Source organism: Oncorhynchus mykiss, chromosome 16, assembly GCF_057628025.1.
Source record: "Oncorhynchus mykiss isolate SJ-2025 chromosome 16, ASM5762802v1, whole genome shotgun sequence".
Taxonomy (NCBI): Eukaryota; Metazoa; Chordata; class Actinopteri; order Salmoniformes; family Salmonidae; genus Oncorhynchus; species Oncorhynchus mykiss.
In genome coordinates, this window is record NC_143037.1 from 64,346,576 (window position 1) to 64,365,111 (window position 18,536).

Consider the following 18,536-nt stretch of genomic DNA (forward strand, 5'->3'; position numbering starts at 1 on the left):
TCCATCTCCTCCCCTCAGGGTTGAAGGAGGGGGTTAGTAAGTGCAGTAGTAATGATAATGTTATATAACTCCATCTCTTCCCCTCAGGGTTGAAGGAGGGGGTTAGTAAGTGCAGTAGTAATGATAATGTTATATAACTCCATCTCTTCCCCCCAGGGTTGAAGGAGGGGGTTAGTAGTGCAGTAGTAATGATAATGTTATATAACTCCATCTCTTCCCCTCAGGGTTGAAGGAGGGGGTTAGTAAGTGCAGTAGTAATGATAATGTTATATAACTCCATCTCTTCCCCTCAGGGTTGGAGGGGGTTAGTAGTGCAGTAGTAATGATAATGTTATATAACTCCATCTCTTCACCTCAGGGTTGAAGGAGGGGGTTAGTAAGTGCAGTAGTAATGATAATGTTATATAACTCCATCACTTCACCTCAGGGTTGGAGGGGGTTAGTAGTGCAGTAGTAATGATAGTGTTATATAACTCCATCTCTTCCCCTCAGGGTTGAAGGAGGGGGTTAGTAAGTGCAGTAGTAATGATAATGTTATATAACTCCATCTCTTCCCCTCAGGGTTGAAGGAGGGGGTTAGTAAGTGCAGTAGTAATGATAATGATATATAACTCCATCACTTCCCCTCAGGGTTGAAGGAGGGGGTTAGTAAGTGCAGTAGTAATGATAATGTTATATAACTCCATCTCTTCCCCTCATGGTTGAAGGAGGGGGTTAGTAGTGCAGTAGTAATGATAATGTTATATAACTCCATCACTTCCCCCCAGGGTTGAATGAGGGGGTTAGTAATTGCAGTAGTAATGATAATGTTATATAACTCCATCTCTTCCCCTCAGGGTTGAAGGAGGGGGTTAGTAGTGCAGTAGTAATGATAATGTTATATAACTCCATCTCTTCCCCCCAGGGTTGAAGGAGGGGGTTAGTAGTGCAGTAGTAATGATAATGTTATATAACTCCATCTCTTCCCCCCAGGGTTGAAGGAGGGGGTTAGTAGTGCAGTAGTAATGATAATGTTATAAAACTCCATCTCTTCCCCTCAGGGTTGAAGGAGGGGGTTAGTAGTGCAGTAGTAATGATAATGTTATATAACTCCATCTCTTCCCCTCAGGGTTGAAGGAGGGGGTTAGTAGTGTAGTAGTAATGATAATGTTATATAACTCCATCTCTTCCCCCCAGGGTTGAAGGAGGGGGTTAGTAAGTGCAGTAGTAATGATAATGTTATATAACTCCATCTCTTCACCTCAGGGTTGGAGGGGGTTAGTAGTGCAGTAGTAATGATAATGTAATATAACTCCATCTCTTCCCCTCAGGGTTGAAGGAGGGGGTTAGTAGTGCAGTAGTAATGATAATGTTATATAACTCCTTCACTTCCCCTCAGGGTTGAAGGAGGGGGTTAGTAGTGCAGTAGTAATGATAATGTTATATAACTCCATCACTTCCCCTCAGGGTTGAAGGAGGGGGTTAGTAAGTGCAGTAGTAATGATAATGTTATATAACTCCATCTCTTCCCCTCAGGGTTGAAGGAGGGGGTTAGTAAGTGCAGTAGTAATGATAATGTTATATAACTCCATCTCCTCCCCTCAGGGTTGAAGGAGGGGGTTAGTAAGTGCAGTAGTAATGATAATGTTATATAACTCCATCTCTTCCCCTCAGGGTTGAAGGAGGGGGTTAGTAAGTGCAGTAGTAATGATAATGTTATATAACTCCATCTCTTCCCCCCAGGGTTGAAGGAGGGGGTTAGTAGTGCAGTAGTAATGATAATGTTATATAACTCCATCTCTTCCCCTCAGGGTTGAAGGAGGGGGTTAGTAAGTGCAGTAGTAATGATAATGTTATATAACTCCATCTCTTCCCCTCAGGGTTGGAGGGGGTTAGTAGTGCAGTAGTAATGATAATGTTATATAACTCCATCTCTTCACCTCAGGGTTGAAGGAGGGGGTTAGTAAGTGCAGTAGTAATGATAATGTTATATAACTCCATCACTTCACCTCAGGGTTGGAGGGGGTTAGTAGTGCAGTAGTAATGATAGTGTTATATAACTCCATCTCTTCCCCTCAGGGTTGAAGGAGGGGGTTAGTAAGTGCAGTAGTAATGATAATGTTATATAACTCCATCTCTTCCCCTCAGGGTTGAAGGAGGGGGTTAGTAAGTGCAGTAGTAATGATAATGATATATAACTCCATCACTTCCCCTCAGGGTTGAAGGAGGGGGTTAGTAAGTGCAGTAGTAATGATAATGTTATATAACTCCATCTCTTCCCCTCATGGTTGAAGGAGGGGGTTAGTAGTGCAGTAGTAATGATAATGTTATATAACTCCATCACTTCCCCCCAGGGTTGAAGGAGGGGGTTAGTAATTGCAGTAGTAATGATAATGTTATATAACTCCATCTCTTCCCCTCAGGGTTGAAGGAGGGGGTTAGTAGTGCAGTAGTAATGATAATGTTATATAACTCCATCTCTTCCCCCCAGGGTTGAAGGAGGGGGTTAGTAGTGCAGTAGTATTGATAATGTTATATAACTCCATCTCTTCCCCCCAGGGTTGAAGGAGGGGGTTAGTAGTGCAGTAGTAATGATAATGTTATAAAACTCCATCTCTTCCCCTCAGGGTTGAAGGAGGGGGTTAGTAGTGCAGTAGTAATGATAATGTTATATAACTCCATCTCTTCCCCTCAGGGTTGAAGGAGGGGGTTAGTAGTGTAGTAGTAATGATAATGTTATATAACTCCATCTCTTCCCCCCAGGGTTGAAGGAGGGGGTTAGTAAGTGCAGTAGTAATGATAATGTTATATAACTCCATCTCTTCACCTCAGGGTTGGAGGGGGTTAGTAGTGCAGTAGTAATGATAATGTAATATAACTCCATCACTTCACCTCAGGGTTGGAGGGGGTTAGTAGTGCAGTAGTAATGATAATGTTATATAACTCCATCTCTTCCCCTCAGGGTTGAAGGAGGGGGTTAGTAGTGCAGTAGTAATGATAATGTTATATAACTCCATCTCTTCCCCTCAGGGTTGAAGGAGGGGGTTAGTAAGTGCAGTAGTAATGATAATGTTATATAACTCCATCACTTCCCCTCAGGGTTGAAGGAGGGGTTAGTAGTGCAGTAGTAATGATAATGTTATATAACTCCATCTCTTCCCCCCAGGGTTGGAGGGGGGAGTTAGTAAGTGCAGTAGTAATGATAATGTTATATAACTCCATCACTTCACCTCAGGGTTGGAGGGGGTTAGTAGTGCAGTAGTAATGATAGTGTTATATAACTCCATCTCTTCCCCTCAGGGTTGAAGGAGGGGGTTAGTAAGTGCAGTAGTAATGATAATGTTATATAACACCATCTCTTCCCCTCAGGGTTGAAGGAGGGGGTTAGTAAGTGCAGTAGTAATGATAATGATATATAACTCCATCACTTCCCCTCAGGGTTGAAGGAGGGGGTTAGTAAGTGCAGTAGTAATGATAATGTTATATAACTCCATCTCTTCCCCTCATGGTTGAAGGAGGGGGTTAGTAGTGCAGTAGTAATGATAATGTTATATAACTCCATCACTTCCCCCCAGGGTTGAAGGAGGGGGTTAGTAATTGCAGTAGTAATGATAATGTTATATAACTCCATCTCTTCCCCTCAGGGTTGAAGGAGGGGGTTAGTAGTGCAGTAGTAATGATAATGTTATATAACTCCATCTCTTCCCCCCAGGGTTGAAGGAGGGGGTTAGTAGTGCAGTAGTAATGATAATGTTATATAACTCCATCTCTTCCCCCCAGGGTTGAAGGAGGGGTTAGTAGTGCAGTAGTAATGATAATGTTATAAAACTCCATCTCTTCCCCTCAGGGTTGAAGGAGGGGGTTAGTAGTGCAGTAGTAATGATAATGTTATATAACTCCATCTCTTCCCCTCAGGGTTGAAGGAGGGGGTTAGTAGTGCAGTAGTAATGATAATGTTATATAACTCCATCTCTTCCCCCCAGTGTTGAAGGAGGGGGTTAGTAAGTGCAGTAGTAATGATAATGTTATATAACTCCATCTCTTCCCCCCAGGGTTGGAGGGGGTTAGTAATGCAGTAGTAATGATAATGTTATATAACTCCATCTCTTCCCCTCAGGGTTGAAGGAGGGGGTTAGTAAGTGCAGTAGTAATGATAATGTTATATAACTCCATCTCTTCCCCTCAGGGTTGGAGGGGGTTAGTAAGTGCAGTAGTAATGATAATGTTATATAACTCCATCACTTCCCCTCAGGGTTGAAGGAGGGGGTTAGTAGTGCAGTAGTAATGATAATGTTATATAACTCCATCACTTCCCCTCAGGGTTGAAGGAGGGGGTTAGTAGTGCAGTAGTAATGATAATGTTATATAACTCCATCTCTTCCCCTCAGGGTTGAAGGAGGGGGTTAGTAAGTGCAGTAGTAATGATAATGTTATATAACTCCATCGCTTCCCCTCAGGGTTGAAGGAGGGGGTTAGTAAGTGCAGTAGTAATGATAATGTTATATAACTCCATCACTTCCCCTCAGGGTTGAAGGAGGGGGTTAGTAAGTGCAGTAGTAATGATAATGTTATATAACTCCATCTCTTCCCCTCAGGGTTGAAGGAGGGGGTTAGTAAGTGCAGTAGTAATGATAATGTTATATAACTCCATCTCTTCCCCTCAGGGTTGAAGGAGGGGGTTAGTAAGTGCAGTATTAATGATAATGTTATATAACTCCATCACTTCCCCTCAGGGTTGAAGGAGGGGGTTAGTAGTGCAGTAGTAATGATAATGTTATATAACTCCATCTCTTCCCCTCAGGGTTGAAGGAGGGGGTTAGTAGTGCAGTAGTAATGATAATGTTATATAACTCCATCACTTCCCCTCAGGGTTGAAGGAGGGGGTTAGTAAGTGCAGTAGTAATGATAATGTTATATAACTCCATCTCTTCCCCTCAGGGTTGAAGGAGGGGGTTAGTAGTGCAGTAGTAATGATAATGTTATATAACTCCATCACTTCACCTCAGGGTTGAAGGAGGGGGTTAGTAAGTGCAGTAGTAATGATAATGTTATATAACTCCATCTCTTCCCCCCAGGGTTGAAGGAGGGGGTTAGTAGTGCAGTAGTAATGATAATGTTATATAACTCCATCTCTTCCCCTCAGGGTTGAAGGAGGGGGTTAGTAGTGCAGTAGTAATGATAATGTTATATAACTCCATCACTTCCCCTCAGGGTTGAAGGAGGGGTTAGTAGTGCAGTAGTAATGATAATGTTATATAACTCCATCTCTTCCCCTCAGGGTTGAAGGAGGGGGTTAGTAGTGCAGTAGTAATGATAATGTTATATAACTCCATCACTTCCCCTCAGGGTTGAAGGAGGGGGTTAGTAGTGCAGTAGTAATGATAATGTTATATAACTCCATCACTTCCCCTCAAGGTTGGACGTGTATTGTAATACTGTAGTAATAACCATGTTATGACTTTCTTTCAGGGCTAGAGGTGAGACTGTATAATTGTAACAGTAACAATAGTGTTATATTACTGGAGAGTGTCTGTAGTTATAGTAACAGTATTATTTCCATCTGTGTCCCTCAGGGTTGGAGGTGAGAAGGTGCTCCTCCTCTCTGCGGCGGCCTGGGGGGCGATGACAGCCTTCACGCCCGTCCTGGCCCACTTCTGCTCTCAGCCCATCTTCTCCATGACGCTGGCCCGCTTCCTTATGGGGCTGCTGCAAGGTCAGGGGTTACTGGGCACTGGGGGCTAATGAAAAGCTTGGCTGCATCTCAAATCACTCTTTTATGTATTCCTAAATAGCGCACTAATTATGACTAGAGACACATAGGGAAACTGGGATTATGACCAGAGATGCATAGGGAAACTGAGATTATGACTAGAGACACATAGGGAAACTGGGATTATGACTAGAGACACATAGGGAAACAGAGATTATGACTAGAGACACATAGGGAAAGCCTGACTAACCGGTGTCTGTATGTAGCTACTTTTATAGCCTCGCTACTGTATATAGCCTGTGTTTTTACTGTTGTTTTATTTATTTACTTACCTATTGTTCACCTAACAGCTTTTTTGCACTATTGGTTAGAGCCTGTGAGTAAGCATTTCACTGTAAGTAAGCATCTACACCTGTTGTATTCGGCGCACGTGACAAATAAACTTGGATTTGATTTGAAACTGGCATTATGACTAGGGACACATAGGGAAACTGGGTTATGACTTGGGACACAGGGAAACTGGGATTATGACTAGGGACACATAGGGAAACTGGGATTATGACTAGGGAAACTGGGAATATGACTAGGAACACATAGGGAAACTGGGATTATGACTAGGGAAACTGGGATTATGACTAGGGAAACTGGGATTATGACTAGGGACACATAGGGAAACTGGGATTGTAACTGGTGAACAGAGGCATTGAATGTGTGTATGTGTACCTCTAGGTGTCCACTACCCGTCTCTGGCCAGCCTGTGTTCTCAGAAGGTGGTGGAGAGTGAGAGAGGATTCCTCATGAGCACTGTGGGCAGTGGCTCCTACCTGGGGTGAGTCTAGCTCTGCAGCACTTCCTGTTTAGACGCTGATCTAAGGTCTGTTTTGCATTTCCCCCTCTAAGGGTTTAGGATAGGTTTGGGTGAAGGTAAACTAGTCCTAGATCTGTGCCTTTGGGCAGATTCTACTGCTGTTGTTAAGGTCATGTGCTATGGAAGCCAGGGTCAGACATTTATCATTGGAGTTGGGAGGGATGACAACATGTCATTTTGGGCTGGTCATAAACAGCTCATCAGGGGCCCACAGACGTCTCCAGTCAGGAGCTCTCCACAGATGTTCTTGTTTTGCCATTTTAGTAGTAAACCATAAATACACAATGAGGTGCGCAGCTAAAGCTCTTTGAACTACCGTCTGTGTGTGTGTGACCATGCTGTTGTCTCCTGCAGAACACTGGTGATTGGTGGGGCTGGTTCCCTCATGCTGGACCTGTATGGTTGGGAGAGCGTGTTCTATGTGTCAGGCATGCTCTCTGTCCTCTGGGCGTACTGCATGTGGAAATACCTGCTCAAAGGGGAAGGTAAGGTGTGTGTGTTTGTGTTTGTTTGACCAGGTAGGCCAGTTGAGAACAAGTTCTCATTTACAACTGCGACCTGGCCAAGATAAAGCAAAGCAGTGCGACAAAAAACAACAACACAGAGTTGCACATAAACAAACGTACAGTCAATAACACAATATAAAAATCTATGTACAGTGTGTGCAAATGGAGTAAGGAGGTAAAGCAATAAATAGGTAAATTGTAGTGAAGTAATTACAATTTAGCAAATTAACACTGGAGTGATAGATGTGCAGATGATGATGTGCGGGTAGAAATACTGGTGTGCAAAAAAGTAAATAAAAACAATATGGGGATGAGGTAGGTAGTTGGATGGGCTATCTACAGATGGGCTGTGTACAGCTACAGCGATCGTTAAGCTGCTCAGATAGTTAAAGTTAGTGAGGGAGATATAAATCTCCAACTTCAGCGATTTTTGCAATTCGTTCCAGTCATTGGCAGCAGAGAACTGTAAGAAAAGGCAGCCGAAGAAGGTGTTGGTTTTGGGGATGACCAGTGAGATATACCTGCTGGAGCGCGTGCTACAGGTGGGTGTTGTTATGGTGACCAGTGAGCTGAGATAAGGCAGAGACTTATACTGTCGTGGCCAAAAGTTTTGAGAATGACACATTCATTTTCACAAAGTCTGCTGCCTCAGTTTGTATGATGGCAATTTGCATATAATCCAGAATATTATGAAGAGTGATCAGATGAATTGCAATTAATTGCAAAGTCCCTCTTTGCCATTCAAATGAACTTAATCCCCCAAAAACATTGCCACTGCATTTCAGCCCTGTGACAAAAGGACCAGCTGACATCATGTCAGTGATTCTCTCGTTAACACAGGTGTGAGTGTTGACGAGGACAAGGCTGGAGATCACTCTGTCATGCTGATTGAGTTCGAATAACTGGGGCGGCAGGGTAGCCTAGTGGTTAGAGCGTTGGACTAGTAACCGGAAGGTTCAAACCCCCGAGCTGACAAGGTACAAATCTGTCGTTCTGCCCCTGAACAGGCAGTTAACCCACTGTTCCTAGGCCGTCATTGAAAATAAGAATTTGTTCTTAACTGACTTGCCTAGTAAAATAAATAAAATAAAATAAGACTGGAAGGGTGGTGCTTGAATCATTGTTCTTCCTCTGTCAACCATGGTTACCTGCAAGGAAACACATCATTGCTTTGCACAAAAAGGGCTTCACAGGCAAGGATATTGCTGCCAGTAATATTGCACCTAAACCAACCATTTATCGGATCATCAAGGACTTCAAGGAGAGTGGTTCAATTGTTGTGAAGAAGGATTCAGGGCGCCCAAGAAAGTCCAGCAAGCGCCAGGACCGTCTCCTAAAGTTGATTCGGCTGCGGGATCGTGGCACCACCAGTACAGAGCTTGCTCAGGAATGGCAGCAGGCAGGTGTGAGTGCATCTGCACGCACAGTGAGACTTTTGGAGAATGGCCTGGTGTCAAGAAGGGCAGCAAAGAAGCCATATCTCTCCAGGAAAAACATCAGGGACAGACTGATATTCTGCAAAAGGTACAGGGATTGGACTGCTGAGGACTGAGGTAAAGTAATTTTCTTTGAATCCCCTTTCTGATTGTTTGGGGCATCCGGAAAAAAGCATGTCCGGAGAAGACAAGGTGAGCGCTACCATCAGTCCTGTGTCATGCCAACAGTAAAGCATCCTGAGACCATTCATGTGTGGGGTTACTTCTCAGCCAAGGGAGTGGGCTCACTCACAATTTTGCCTAAGAACACAGCCATGAATAAAGAATGGTACCAACACATCCTCCGAGAGCAACTTCTCCCAACGATCCAGGAACCATTTGGTGACGAACAATGCCTTTTCCAGCATGATGGAGCACCTTGCCATAAGGCAAAAGTGATAACTAAGTGGCTCGGGGAACAAAACGTCGATATTTTGGGTCCATGGCAAGGAAACTCCCCAGACCTTAATCCCAGTGAGAACTTGTGGTCAATCCTCAAGAGGCGGGTGGGCAAACAAAAGTTTGTCAGACAAATTCTGACAAACTCCAAGCATTGATTATGCAAGAATGGACTGCCATCAGTCAGGATGTGGCCCAGAAGTTAATTGACAGCATGCCAAGGTGGATTGCAGAGGTCTTGAAAAAGAAGGGTCTTTGCATCAACTTCATGTAATTGTCAATAAAAGCCTTTGACACTTATGAAATGCTTGTAATTATACTTCAGTATTCCATAGTAACATCTGACATCTGACAAAAATATCTAAAGACACTAAGGCAGCAGATTGTGAAAATTCATATTTGTCATTCTCAAAACTTTTGGCCAAGGCTGTAGATGACCTAGAGCCAGTAGGCCTGGCGACTAACATGTAGCGAGGGCCAGCCGACGAGAGCATGCAGGTCGCAGTGATGGGTGGTATATGGGACTTTGGTGACAAAGCGGATGGCACTGCGATAGACTGCATCCAGTTTGCTGAGTAGAGTGTTGGAGGCTATTTTGTAAATGACATCGTCAAGGATCGGTAGGATAGTCAGTTTTATGAGGGTATGTTTGGCAGAGTGAGTGAAGGAGGCTTTGTTGCGGAATAGGAAGATTTAATTTTGGATTGGAGATGCTTAATATGAGTCTGGAAGGAAAGGGTACAGTCTAGCCAGACACATGTATTTGTAGTTTTCCACATATTCTAAGTCAGAACCGACAAGAGTAGTGATGCAGGTGTGGGCAGCAATCGGTTGCATTTAGTTTTACTAGCGTTTTTAAGAGCAGTTGGAGGCCCAGTGTCCAAAGAAGGGCCAGATGTATACAGAATGGTGTCGTCTGAGTAGAGGTGGATCAAGGAATCACCCGCAGCAAGAGCGACATCATTGATATATACAGAGAAAAGAGTCGGCCCGAGAATTGAACCCTGTGGTACCCCCATAGAGACTGCCAGAGGTCCGGACAACAGGCACTCCTGTTGCGTCTTCTGATAAGAATGTGGTGATTGACGGAGTCGAAAGCCTTGGCCAGGTTGATGAAGACGGCTGCACAGTACTGTCTTTTATCGATGGCGGTTATGATATCGTTTAGTACCTTGAGCGTGACTGAGGTGCACCCGTGACCAGCTCAGAAACCGGATTGCACAGCGGAGAAGGTACGGTGGGATTCGAAATGGTCAGTGATCTGTTTGCTAACTTGGCCTTTGAAGACTTTAGAAAGGCAGGGCAGGATGGACATAGGTCTGTAATAGTTTGGGTCTAGAGTGTCACTCCCTTTGAAGAGGGGGATGACCGCTGCAGCTTTCCAATCTTTCGGAATCTCGGACAATACGAAGGAGAGGTTGATCAGACTAGTAATAGGGGTTGCAACAATTTCAGAGGATAATTTTAGAAAGAGAGGGTCCAGATTGTCTAGCCCAGCTCGTTTTTACGGGTCCAGGTTTTGCAGCTCTTTCTGAATATCTGCTATCTGCATTTGGGTGAAGGAGAAGCTGGGGAGGCTTGGGAAAGTCGCTGCGGGGGGTGCAGAGCTGTTTGCTGGGGTTGGGGTAGCCAGGAGGAAAGCATGGCCAGCCGTAGAGACATGCTTATTGAAATTATCGTGAAATTATCGTGGATTTATCGGTGGTGATCTTGTTTCCCAGCCTCAGTGCAGTAGGCAGCTGGGAGGAGGTGCTCTTATTCCCCATGGACTTTAGTGTCCCAGAACTTTTTGGAATAAGAGCTACAGGATGCACATTTCTGTTTGATAAAGCTAGCCTTTGCTTTCCTAACTGACTGTATGTATTGGTTCCTGACTTCCTTGAAAAGTTGCATAGCACAGGGACAATTCGATGCTAGTGCAGTACGCCACAGGATGTTTTTTGTGCTGGTCGAGGGCAGTCAGGTCTGGAGTGAACCAAGGGCTATATCTGTTCTTAGTTCTGCATTTTCTGAAAGGGGCATGCCTATTTAAGATGGTGAAGAAATTACTTTTAAAGAACAACCAGGCATCCTCTACTGACGGGATGGGGTCAATATCCTTCCAGAATACCCGTGCCAGGTCGATTAGAAAGGCCTGCTCGAATAAGTGTTTTAGGGAGCATTTGACAGTGATAAGGGGTGGTCGTTTGATAGATAGATGGGGGGGAAATCAATTCACATATGCTGTCCAGTGCACAGCTGGGAGCTAAGGGGGGTCTATAACAGATAGTGAGAGATTTATTCCTGGAGAGATTAATTTTTAAAATTAGAAGCTCAAACTGTTTGGGCATAGACCTGGAAAGTATGACAGAACTTTGCAGGCTATCTCTGCAGTAGATTGCAACTCCACCCCCTCTGGCAGTTCAATCTTGAAGGGAAATGTTGTAGTTAGGGATGGAAGCCAGGATTCAGACACAGGAAGGACATCAGGGTTGGCCTGGTGTGCTGAAGCAGTGAGTAAAACAAACTTCGGGAGGAGGCTTCTGATGTTAACATTAATGAAACCAAGGCTTTTATGGTTACAGAAGTCAAGAAATGAGAGTGCCTGGGAACACACAGAGCCTGGCTTAACCTCTACATCACCCGAGGAGCAGAGGAGGAGTAGGATGAGGGTACGGCTAAAGGCTATCAAAACTGGTTGTTTAGTACATTGGGGGCAGAGAATAAAAGGAGCAGATTTCTGGGTGTGGTAGAATAGATTCAGGGCATAATGTACCGATAGGTATGGTAGGGTGCGGGTACAGTGGAGGTAAATCTAGGCATTGGGTGACGATTAGAGAGGTTGCATCTCTGGAGGCACTAGTTATGCTGGGTGAGGTCACTGCATGTGTGGGAGGTGGGACAAAAGAGGGATCTGATGCATGTTGAGTGGGGCTATGGGCTCAGCAATAAAATAAAACAATGATAACTACCCTAAACAACAGTATGCAAGGCATTTTGACATTAGAGAGACATAAAGCAAGGCATAAAGCAATCCCCGGTGTTGTTTGGGAGAGCTAGTTAAGACAACAACGGGCAAGACAAGAACAGCTAAGACAAAAACAACAACAGGTAAAATGGCAATGAATGGGCAGAGAGGGTAAGTTAACTACATACAGTGCCTGAGTTTGAGGCTGGGGCCGACAGATAAACAAAATAAACAAAAATGGAGTACCGTGATTAATTAATGAATGAACAGTCCAGCAGGCATCAGCTATGTAGCCAGGTGATCATAGGGTCCAGTGAACAGCAATAGATGAAACAGGGAAGCCGTTAGGTAGTTGTTACTAGGCTAGCAAGCGGGGGACATGGCGTTCCTAAAGTTAGCAGGTCGGTGCTAGCAGAAGCGTCTTCACCAACAAAGGCCGGTTGAGGGCACATCGGACAGGATTACATCGGCAGACCAGTCGTGATGGATCGGCGGGGCTCTGTGTCGACAAATGGTCCAGGCCAAATGGCAAAATATGTATTGTAGCTGGAGTAATTTTGTTTGCTAGCCGGGAGATGTGCCTGGCTCAAGGCTAACTGGTGCTTGCTTCGGGACAAGGGCGATAGCCGGCTAGCTGCGATGATCCGATGCAAAGGTCCAGAGCTTACTGCAGGAATCCGGTGATGTCGTGGCTTCTAGTCGTGTTAGTGAAGAGTCTGGGAGGCATCAGCTGTGTAGACGAGTGATCATAGGGTCTACTGAGCAGGCCGGGAGATGGGTCTGTCTCAAGGCTAGCTTCGGAGCTGGGCCACTCTGGAGTAATGGTCCAAAGCTTACGGCAGGAATCTGGTGAAGTAGTGGAGAAAAGCAGTCCGATAAGCTCAGGGTTGATATCGCGCTGTGCAGACTGGCGGGTATTATCCAGGCTAAAAGCGGCTGGTGTCTGAGCTAAGCAGCAGTGGCTAACAATGACTAAATAGCTAGTAGCTAATTAGCTGGTTAGCATTTGATGGCTAGCTTCTGATGGAGGTTCTAGCTATGAGGTCTAAAAATAGCAGATATGTATCACAGTTGGGTGAGGTGGGTTGCCGGAAGGTATGTTACATTTTAAAATGGAAAAAGAGAGAGAAAAATATTGAAATATATACAAAAAAGACAGAATTTTTTTTATTTACACGGGACAATGACAAAACACTTCTGCTTTGCTACGCCATCTTGGATTTACGCCATCTTGGATCATCTTGGGTGTGTGTTTATGAATCTGTGTGGTGATGAGAATATGCATATCTAACTGAAAGTTAACAAATGTTCAACTATTTTCTGCAAGTAGTGATATTTGATGTCACTCAAATCTAATTATATTTGTCACATGCTTTGTAAACAACATATGTAGAACAACACTGAAATGCATATGGGCCCTTCCCAACAATGCCTGAGAAAAATATAGAAAAAAATCATAACACATGGAATAAATACACAATGAATAAAGATGCTATGTACAGGGTTAGCCATCTGACCTTATCGCTGTTATGAACTACCTCTAAGCACCACATTGAGCTCAGAATTGCCTCTTTCTCGCTCTCTCTTTGCGTCTCTCTCGCTCTCTCTTTCTTTCTCTCTTGCTCTGTCTGTCTGTTTGTTTGTTCCAGGTCCTATCATCACATTGGAGTCACTGGGTAGTGGAGGGCCCCAGTCCAAACTGTCCAGGAGACACTGGCTGCGCCTCTTCAAACAACCTGCTGTCTGGTGAGATATGGTCCACACTCAATGGGGTGTGTGTGTGTGTGTGTGTGTGTGTGTGTGTGTGTGTGTGTGTGTGTGTGTGTGTGTGTGAGTGAGTGAGTGAGTGAATGGACAGTCTAAACAGCTGACTGCCTGCAGTCTTGAATGAGGTGGAGATATAATAACATCCTAGCCTGTACCTAACTGACTGAAATAGAGGTCTAGTACATTGATTCAGTTCTGTAGTCTCTCCTTTCTGATCAGCTCAGTTCCCTGCAGATGTTCCCGTCTCAAAGGCTTCATTCATATCCTCTGTGCCTCTCTATTGGCTGTTATTTATAGAACCATATAGCAGACCATGCAACTGATCCGCCCTGTGTACAATGACAGGACTTGTCAGGCTCATTGGTTTCATTTCCTGTAATGGCTCATAGTTAAACTAACAACTAAACAGAAGAGCAAATGTCGCCAATTATGTGGGTGAGGGTTGGTGTGAGCGTGGATTAATATCACGGACCGACACAGTTCATGAATGAGTAAAGGTCAGTGGAGAGAGCCATTTAATTAATTTTTTTATTTTATTTAACCTTTATTTAGCTAGGCAAGTCAGTTAAGAACAAATTCTTATTTACAATGACTGCCTACCCCGGCCAAACCCTCCTTTAACCCAGACGACTCTCTGCCAATTGTGCGCCGCCCTATGGGACTTCCGGTTGTGATACAGCCTGGGATCGAACCCGGGTCTGTAGTGATGCCTCTAGCACTACAATGCAGTGCCTTATACTGCTGCGCCACTCAGGATCCCATTTAAACAGTCTGATAAAATATAGAATATCAAATCAACAGTCTGATATTGCTTGATTTTATGTTGAACAGGCACATTAATTAAACTGTGGTGGGGGCCTATACATGAGTCATTATAGCCAGTAATGACTCGTGTATACACTTAGTTTACAAAACATTAGGAACACCTTCCTAATGAGTTACAGCCCCTTTTGCCCTCAGAACAGCCTCAATTCGTTGGGGTATGGACTCTACAAGGTGTCAAGCGTTCCACAGGGATGCTGGCCCATGTTGACTCCAATGCTTCCTGCAGTTGTATCAAGTTGGCTGGATGTCCTTTGGGTGGTTGACCATTCTTGATACACACAGGAAACTGTTCAGTGTGAAAAATCCAGCAGCATTGCAGTTCTTGACACAAACCGAATGCACCTGGTACCTACTACCATACCCCGTTCAAAGGCACTTAAATATTTTGTCTTGCCCATTCACCCTCTGAATGGCACACATACACAATCCATGTCTCAATTGTCTCAAGGCTTAAAAATCCTTCTTTAACCCGTCTCCTCCCCTTCATCTACACTGATTGAAGTGTATTTAACAAGAGACATCAATAAGGGATCATATCTTTCACCTGGATTCACCAAGTCAGTTTATGTCATGGAAAGTTTGTACACTCAATGTAGCACCTTGTATTTTGGGGCTTTAAAATGGTGTAGCCTATGAGTCATAGAAGTAGTACACTAACTTATTTATATATTTTTGTTCTCTCTCTCTTTTGTGATTATCCTCCCTTCAGTGCTGTGATTATTACGCACCTTTGCACGGCAAGCACCTTCTTCACATTGTTATCATGGCTACCAACGTACTTCAAGGACACCTTCCCTGACGCCAAGGTAACTTAACAACCCCCCCACTATCCTACCCCTCTCACTCCTCTCCCAATTCAACCCCTCAGAAGACAAAACAAAACTTGAAATTCCACATTTCAGTTCAAGGCTGGAATGACAAAGAGAACAAACATTCTTAAGTGTTCATAGAAATTGACTCAAAGCTAGTCAGACCCTGCATCTGACAGACCTGTGTAACACCAATAGAGGGTGCTGTAGACATGGTGCAATGTGAAACCCTGCTAGTTAACTAAGGAACTGAGATATTCCCTCATGTCGTCAACGACATAAAGTAATTACAAGAAAACCATTTTAAAAGAAGTTGTAGAAAAAAAATATGTAAATCAACTTGGGCCTTTTGTCTCTACATATTAATGATATTCCTATAATCACTTAAACCAATTGTCTTAATGTCATTCTCTGAGCTGTTATCAATGTTCTTGGTGTTAAATGTGATGGTGTTCTCCCCTCAGGGTTGGGTGTTTAACGTTATCCCGTGGTTTGTGTCCATCCCCTCTTCACTCTTCAGTGGCTGTCTCTCTGACCACCTCATCAGCAAAGGTCAGACCAGCATTCCGATCTGTACATCAGGAAACTAAATAAAAGCTTCATTGTTTTGGTACCCCTATATGATGGTCAAGGGTTTTATCTCGATCTTTGTCCCACGTCATTGATTCTGTCTCTCTCTAGGTCATGACACAGCTGCTGTGAGGAAGCTTATGCAGGTACTGTAGTAGTTTGTTCCAGATTCAGTCCACAAATTACCATTGCAAGTTAACTTTGGATTTGCCTGAAGGACCCATTTAATGAAATTGGTGTGTGTGTGTGTCTGTTCCTCTGTGTGTCCTCTTCAGTTCTTCTCAATGGGTGTGTCCAGTGTTTTTACCCTCCTACTGTGTGGCACCACCACCTTTCCCTTGGCTGTGGCCTTTGTCTCTGTCACAATGGGTCTCACCACCTTCAGCCACAGGTACTAATGCACTTCCCCAATTACACCCCTAGCCTCTAGACCACTATCCCCTAGGCCTAGGTTCTGACTACAGTGAATTTGAAAAGTGTTAAGACCCCTTGACTTTTTCCACAGCCTTATATTCATCAATCTACACACAATAACCTATAATGATAAAGCAAAAACAGATTTAGAGACATTTTAAGTTAAAAATAAAAAATGGAAATATCCCATTTACATATGTATTCAGACCCTTTACTCAGTACTTTGTTGAAGCACCTTTGGCAGCGATTACAGCCTCAAGTTTTCTTGGGTATGATGCTACAAGCTTGGCACAGCTGTATTTGGGGAGTTTCTCCCATTCTTCTCTGCAGATCCTCTCAAGCTCTGGCAGGTTGGATGGGGAGTGTCGCTGCACAGCTATTTTCAGGTCTCTCCAGAGATGTGTGATCGGTTTCAAGTCTGGGCTCTGGCTTGTCCACTCAAGGACTTTCAAAGACTTGCCCCGAAGCCACTCCTGTGTTGTCTTCGCTGTGTGCTTAGGGTCATTGTCCTGTTGGAAGGTGAACCTTCGCCCCAGTCTGAGGTCCTGAGCGTTCTGGAGCAGGTTTTCATCAAAGATCTTTCTGTACTTTGCTCTGTTCATCTTTCCCTCGAGCCTGACAAGTCTCCCGGTCCCTGCCGCTGAAAAACAGGGATGGTGCCAGGTTTCCTCCAGACAGTTTCTCATGGTCTGAGAGTCTTTAGGTGCCTTTTTTGCTAACTTCAAGTGGGCTGTCATGTGCCTTTTACTAAGGAGTGGCTTCTGTCTGGCCACTCTACCATAAAGCCCTGATTGGTGGAGTGCTGCATAGATGGTTGTCCTTCTGGAAGGTTCTCCCATCAGCAACTCTGGAGGTCTGTCAGAGTGACCATCAGGTTCTTGGTCACCTCCCTGACAAAGACCTTTCTCCCCTGATTGCTCAGTTTGGCCGGGACCCCAGCTCTAGGAAGAGTCTTGATGGTTCCGAACATCTTCCATTTAAGAATGACTGTGTTTTTGGGGATCTTCAATGTTGCATAAATGTGTTGCTACACTTTCCTAGATCAGTGCCTCGACACAATCCTGTCTCAGAGCTCTATGGACAATTAATTCGACCTCATGGCTTGGTTTTTGCTCTGGCATGCACTGTCGACTGTGAAACCTTATATAGACAGATGTGTGTCTTTCCAAATCATGTCCATTCAATTGAATTTACCACAGGTGGACTCCATTCAAGTTGTAGAAATATCTCAAGGATAATGAATGGAAACAGGATGCACCTGAGCTCATTTTCGAGTCTCACAGCAAAGGGTCTGAATACTAACGTAAAATATGGTATTTTCAGCTGTTTGAAGCTGGTGTACAAAACCAAATGTAAAAGACACAAACATTTTACTCCAGAAAGAGCAGCATAGAAATAGCGCGCATAGAACATATCTACTGCTTCTTATACTTGCATTCAATGCGAATGACAGATCTATAACTCACATTTCTATGTGAATTTGGTCAGGTTGCCCAAAAAGTGACACAATGCCGTTTTAAGGATGTGACTGAAAAATGTAGGATGTAGATAATAACATGGAATAGATCATGTGAACATAAACAGCCGCTATATAGGTCCACTTATCTTTTTATGACTCTGGTCTGTCACATTTATAAGTTATGACTCAATATGAAGCAATACCTGAAGCAATTCATGTAACATTCAGATTGGGAGTCTGTATAGCACCTTATATAGCCCCTTATATACTGTTGTGTCTGGATTCCAGTGGTGTGTCTGTGAACGTTCAGGACCTGGCTCCGTCCTGTGCTGGGGCTCTGTTTGGTATGATACACCAATAACTACTTCATTAACCTCTCAACAGATTTCACATTTGTGTATTCCTTCTAATGAATATTACAGTCCTGTCAGATATTACAAATGTGTCTATTTTTCATTGCAGGTGTTATGAATACCTGCGGAGCTTTTTCAGGTAAGCATCTGTACCGAGGGACTATAAACTAAAGCTGAAGCCTCTGTGATGAATCTTTCACCAGCAGTTACAGAACTAGTTGGTTTACCCTTTCATTAACTTCTGATACAAATAATTCATCTGGATGTTCTGAAGGCAAAACTTTGGGTTGTGTCTCTAACCAGTCGCATTGCCTCTGCATATTTCATACTGGAATGAAAAGAGTTTGTCAGAACTCATTGAGGGAATAGAGCATGACAGTTATGGCTTCAGTTAGGTTTTTGACATTTCAATCGATTTACTTATACCTCACACAGCTGGGAATGGGAAGCTGAAC

At 43.9% G+C, this 18,536-nt stretch overlaps 1 protein-coding gene across 1 annotated transcript in view; it reads left to right on the top strand.

Annotated features, from left to right (window-relative positions):
- The window catches only part of LOC149976954 (voltage-gated purine nucleotide uniporter SLC17A9-like), a 30,155-nt gene that overhangs the window by 7,021 nt on the left and 4,598 nt on the right, over positions 1–18,536 (top strand). The window contains exons 3-12 of the mRNA XM_090203737.1: positions 5,553–5,692; positions 6,419–6,518; positions 6,912–7,042; positions 13,534–13,630; positions 15,186–15,282; positions 15,750–15,837; positions 15,967–16,001; positions 16,131–16,246; positions 18,017–18,072; positions 18,191–18,220. Of these exons, the coding sequence (XP_090059863.1) occupies positions 5,553–5,692; positions 6,419–6,518; positions 6,912–7,042; positions 13,534–13,630; positions 15,186–15,282; positions 15,750–15,837; positions 15,967–16,001; positions 16,131–16,246; positions 18,017–18,072; positions 18,191–18,220 (890 nt within the window). The remainder of the gene's footprint in view (positions 1–5,552; positions 5,693–6,418; positions 6,519–6,911; positions 7,043–13,533; positions 13,631–15,185; positions 15,283–15,749; positions 15,838–15,966; positions 16,002–16,130; positions 16,247–18,016; positions 18,073–18,190; positions 18,221–18,536) is intronic.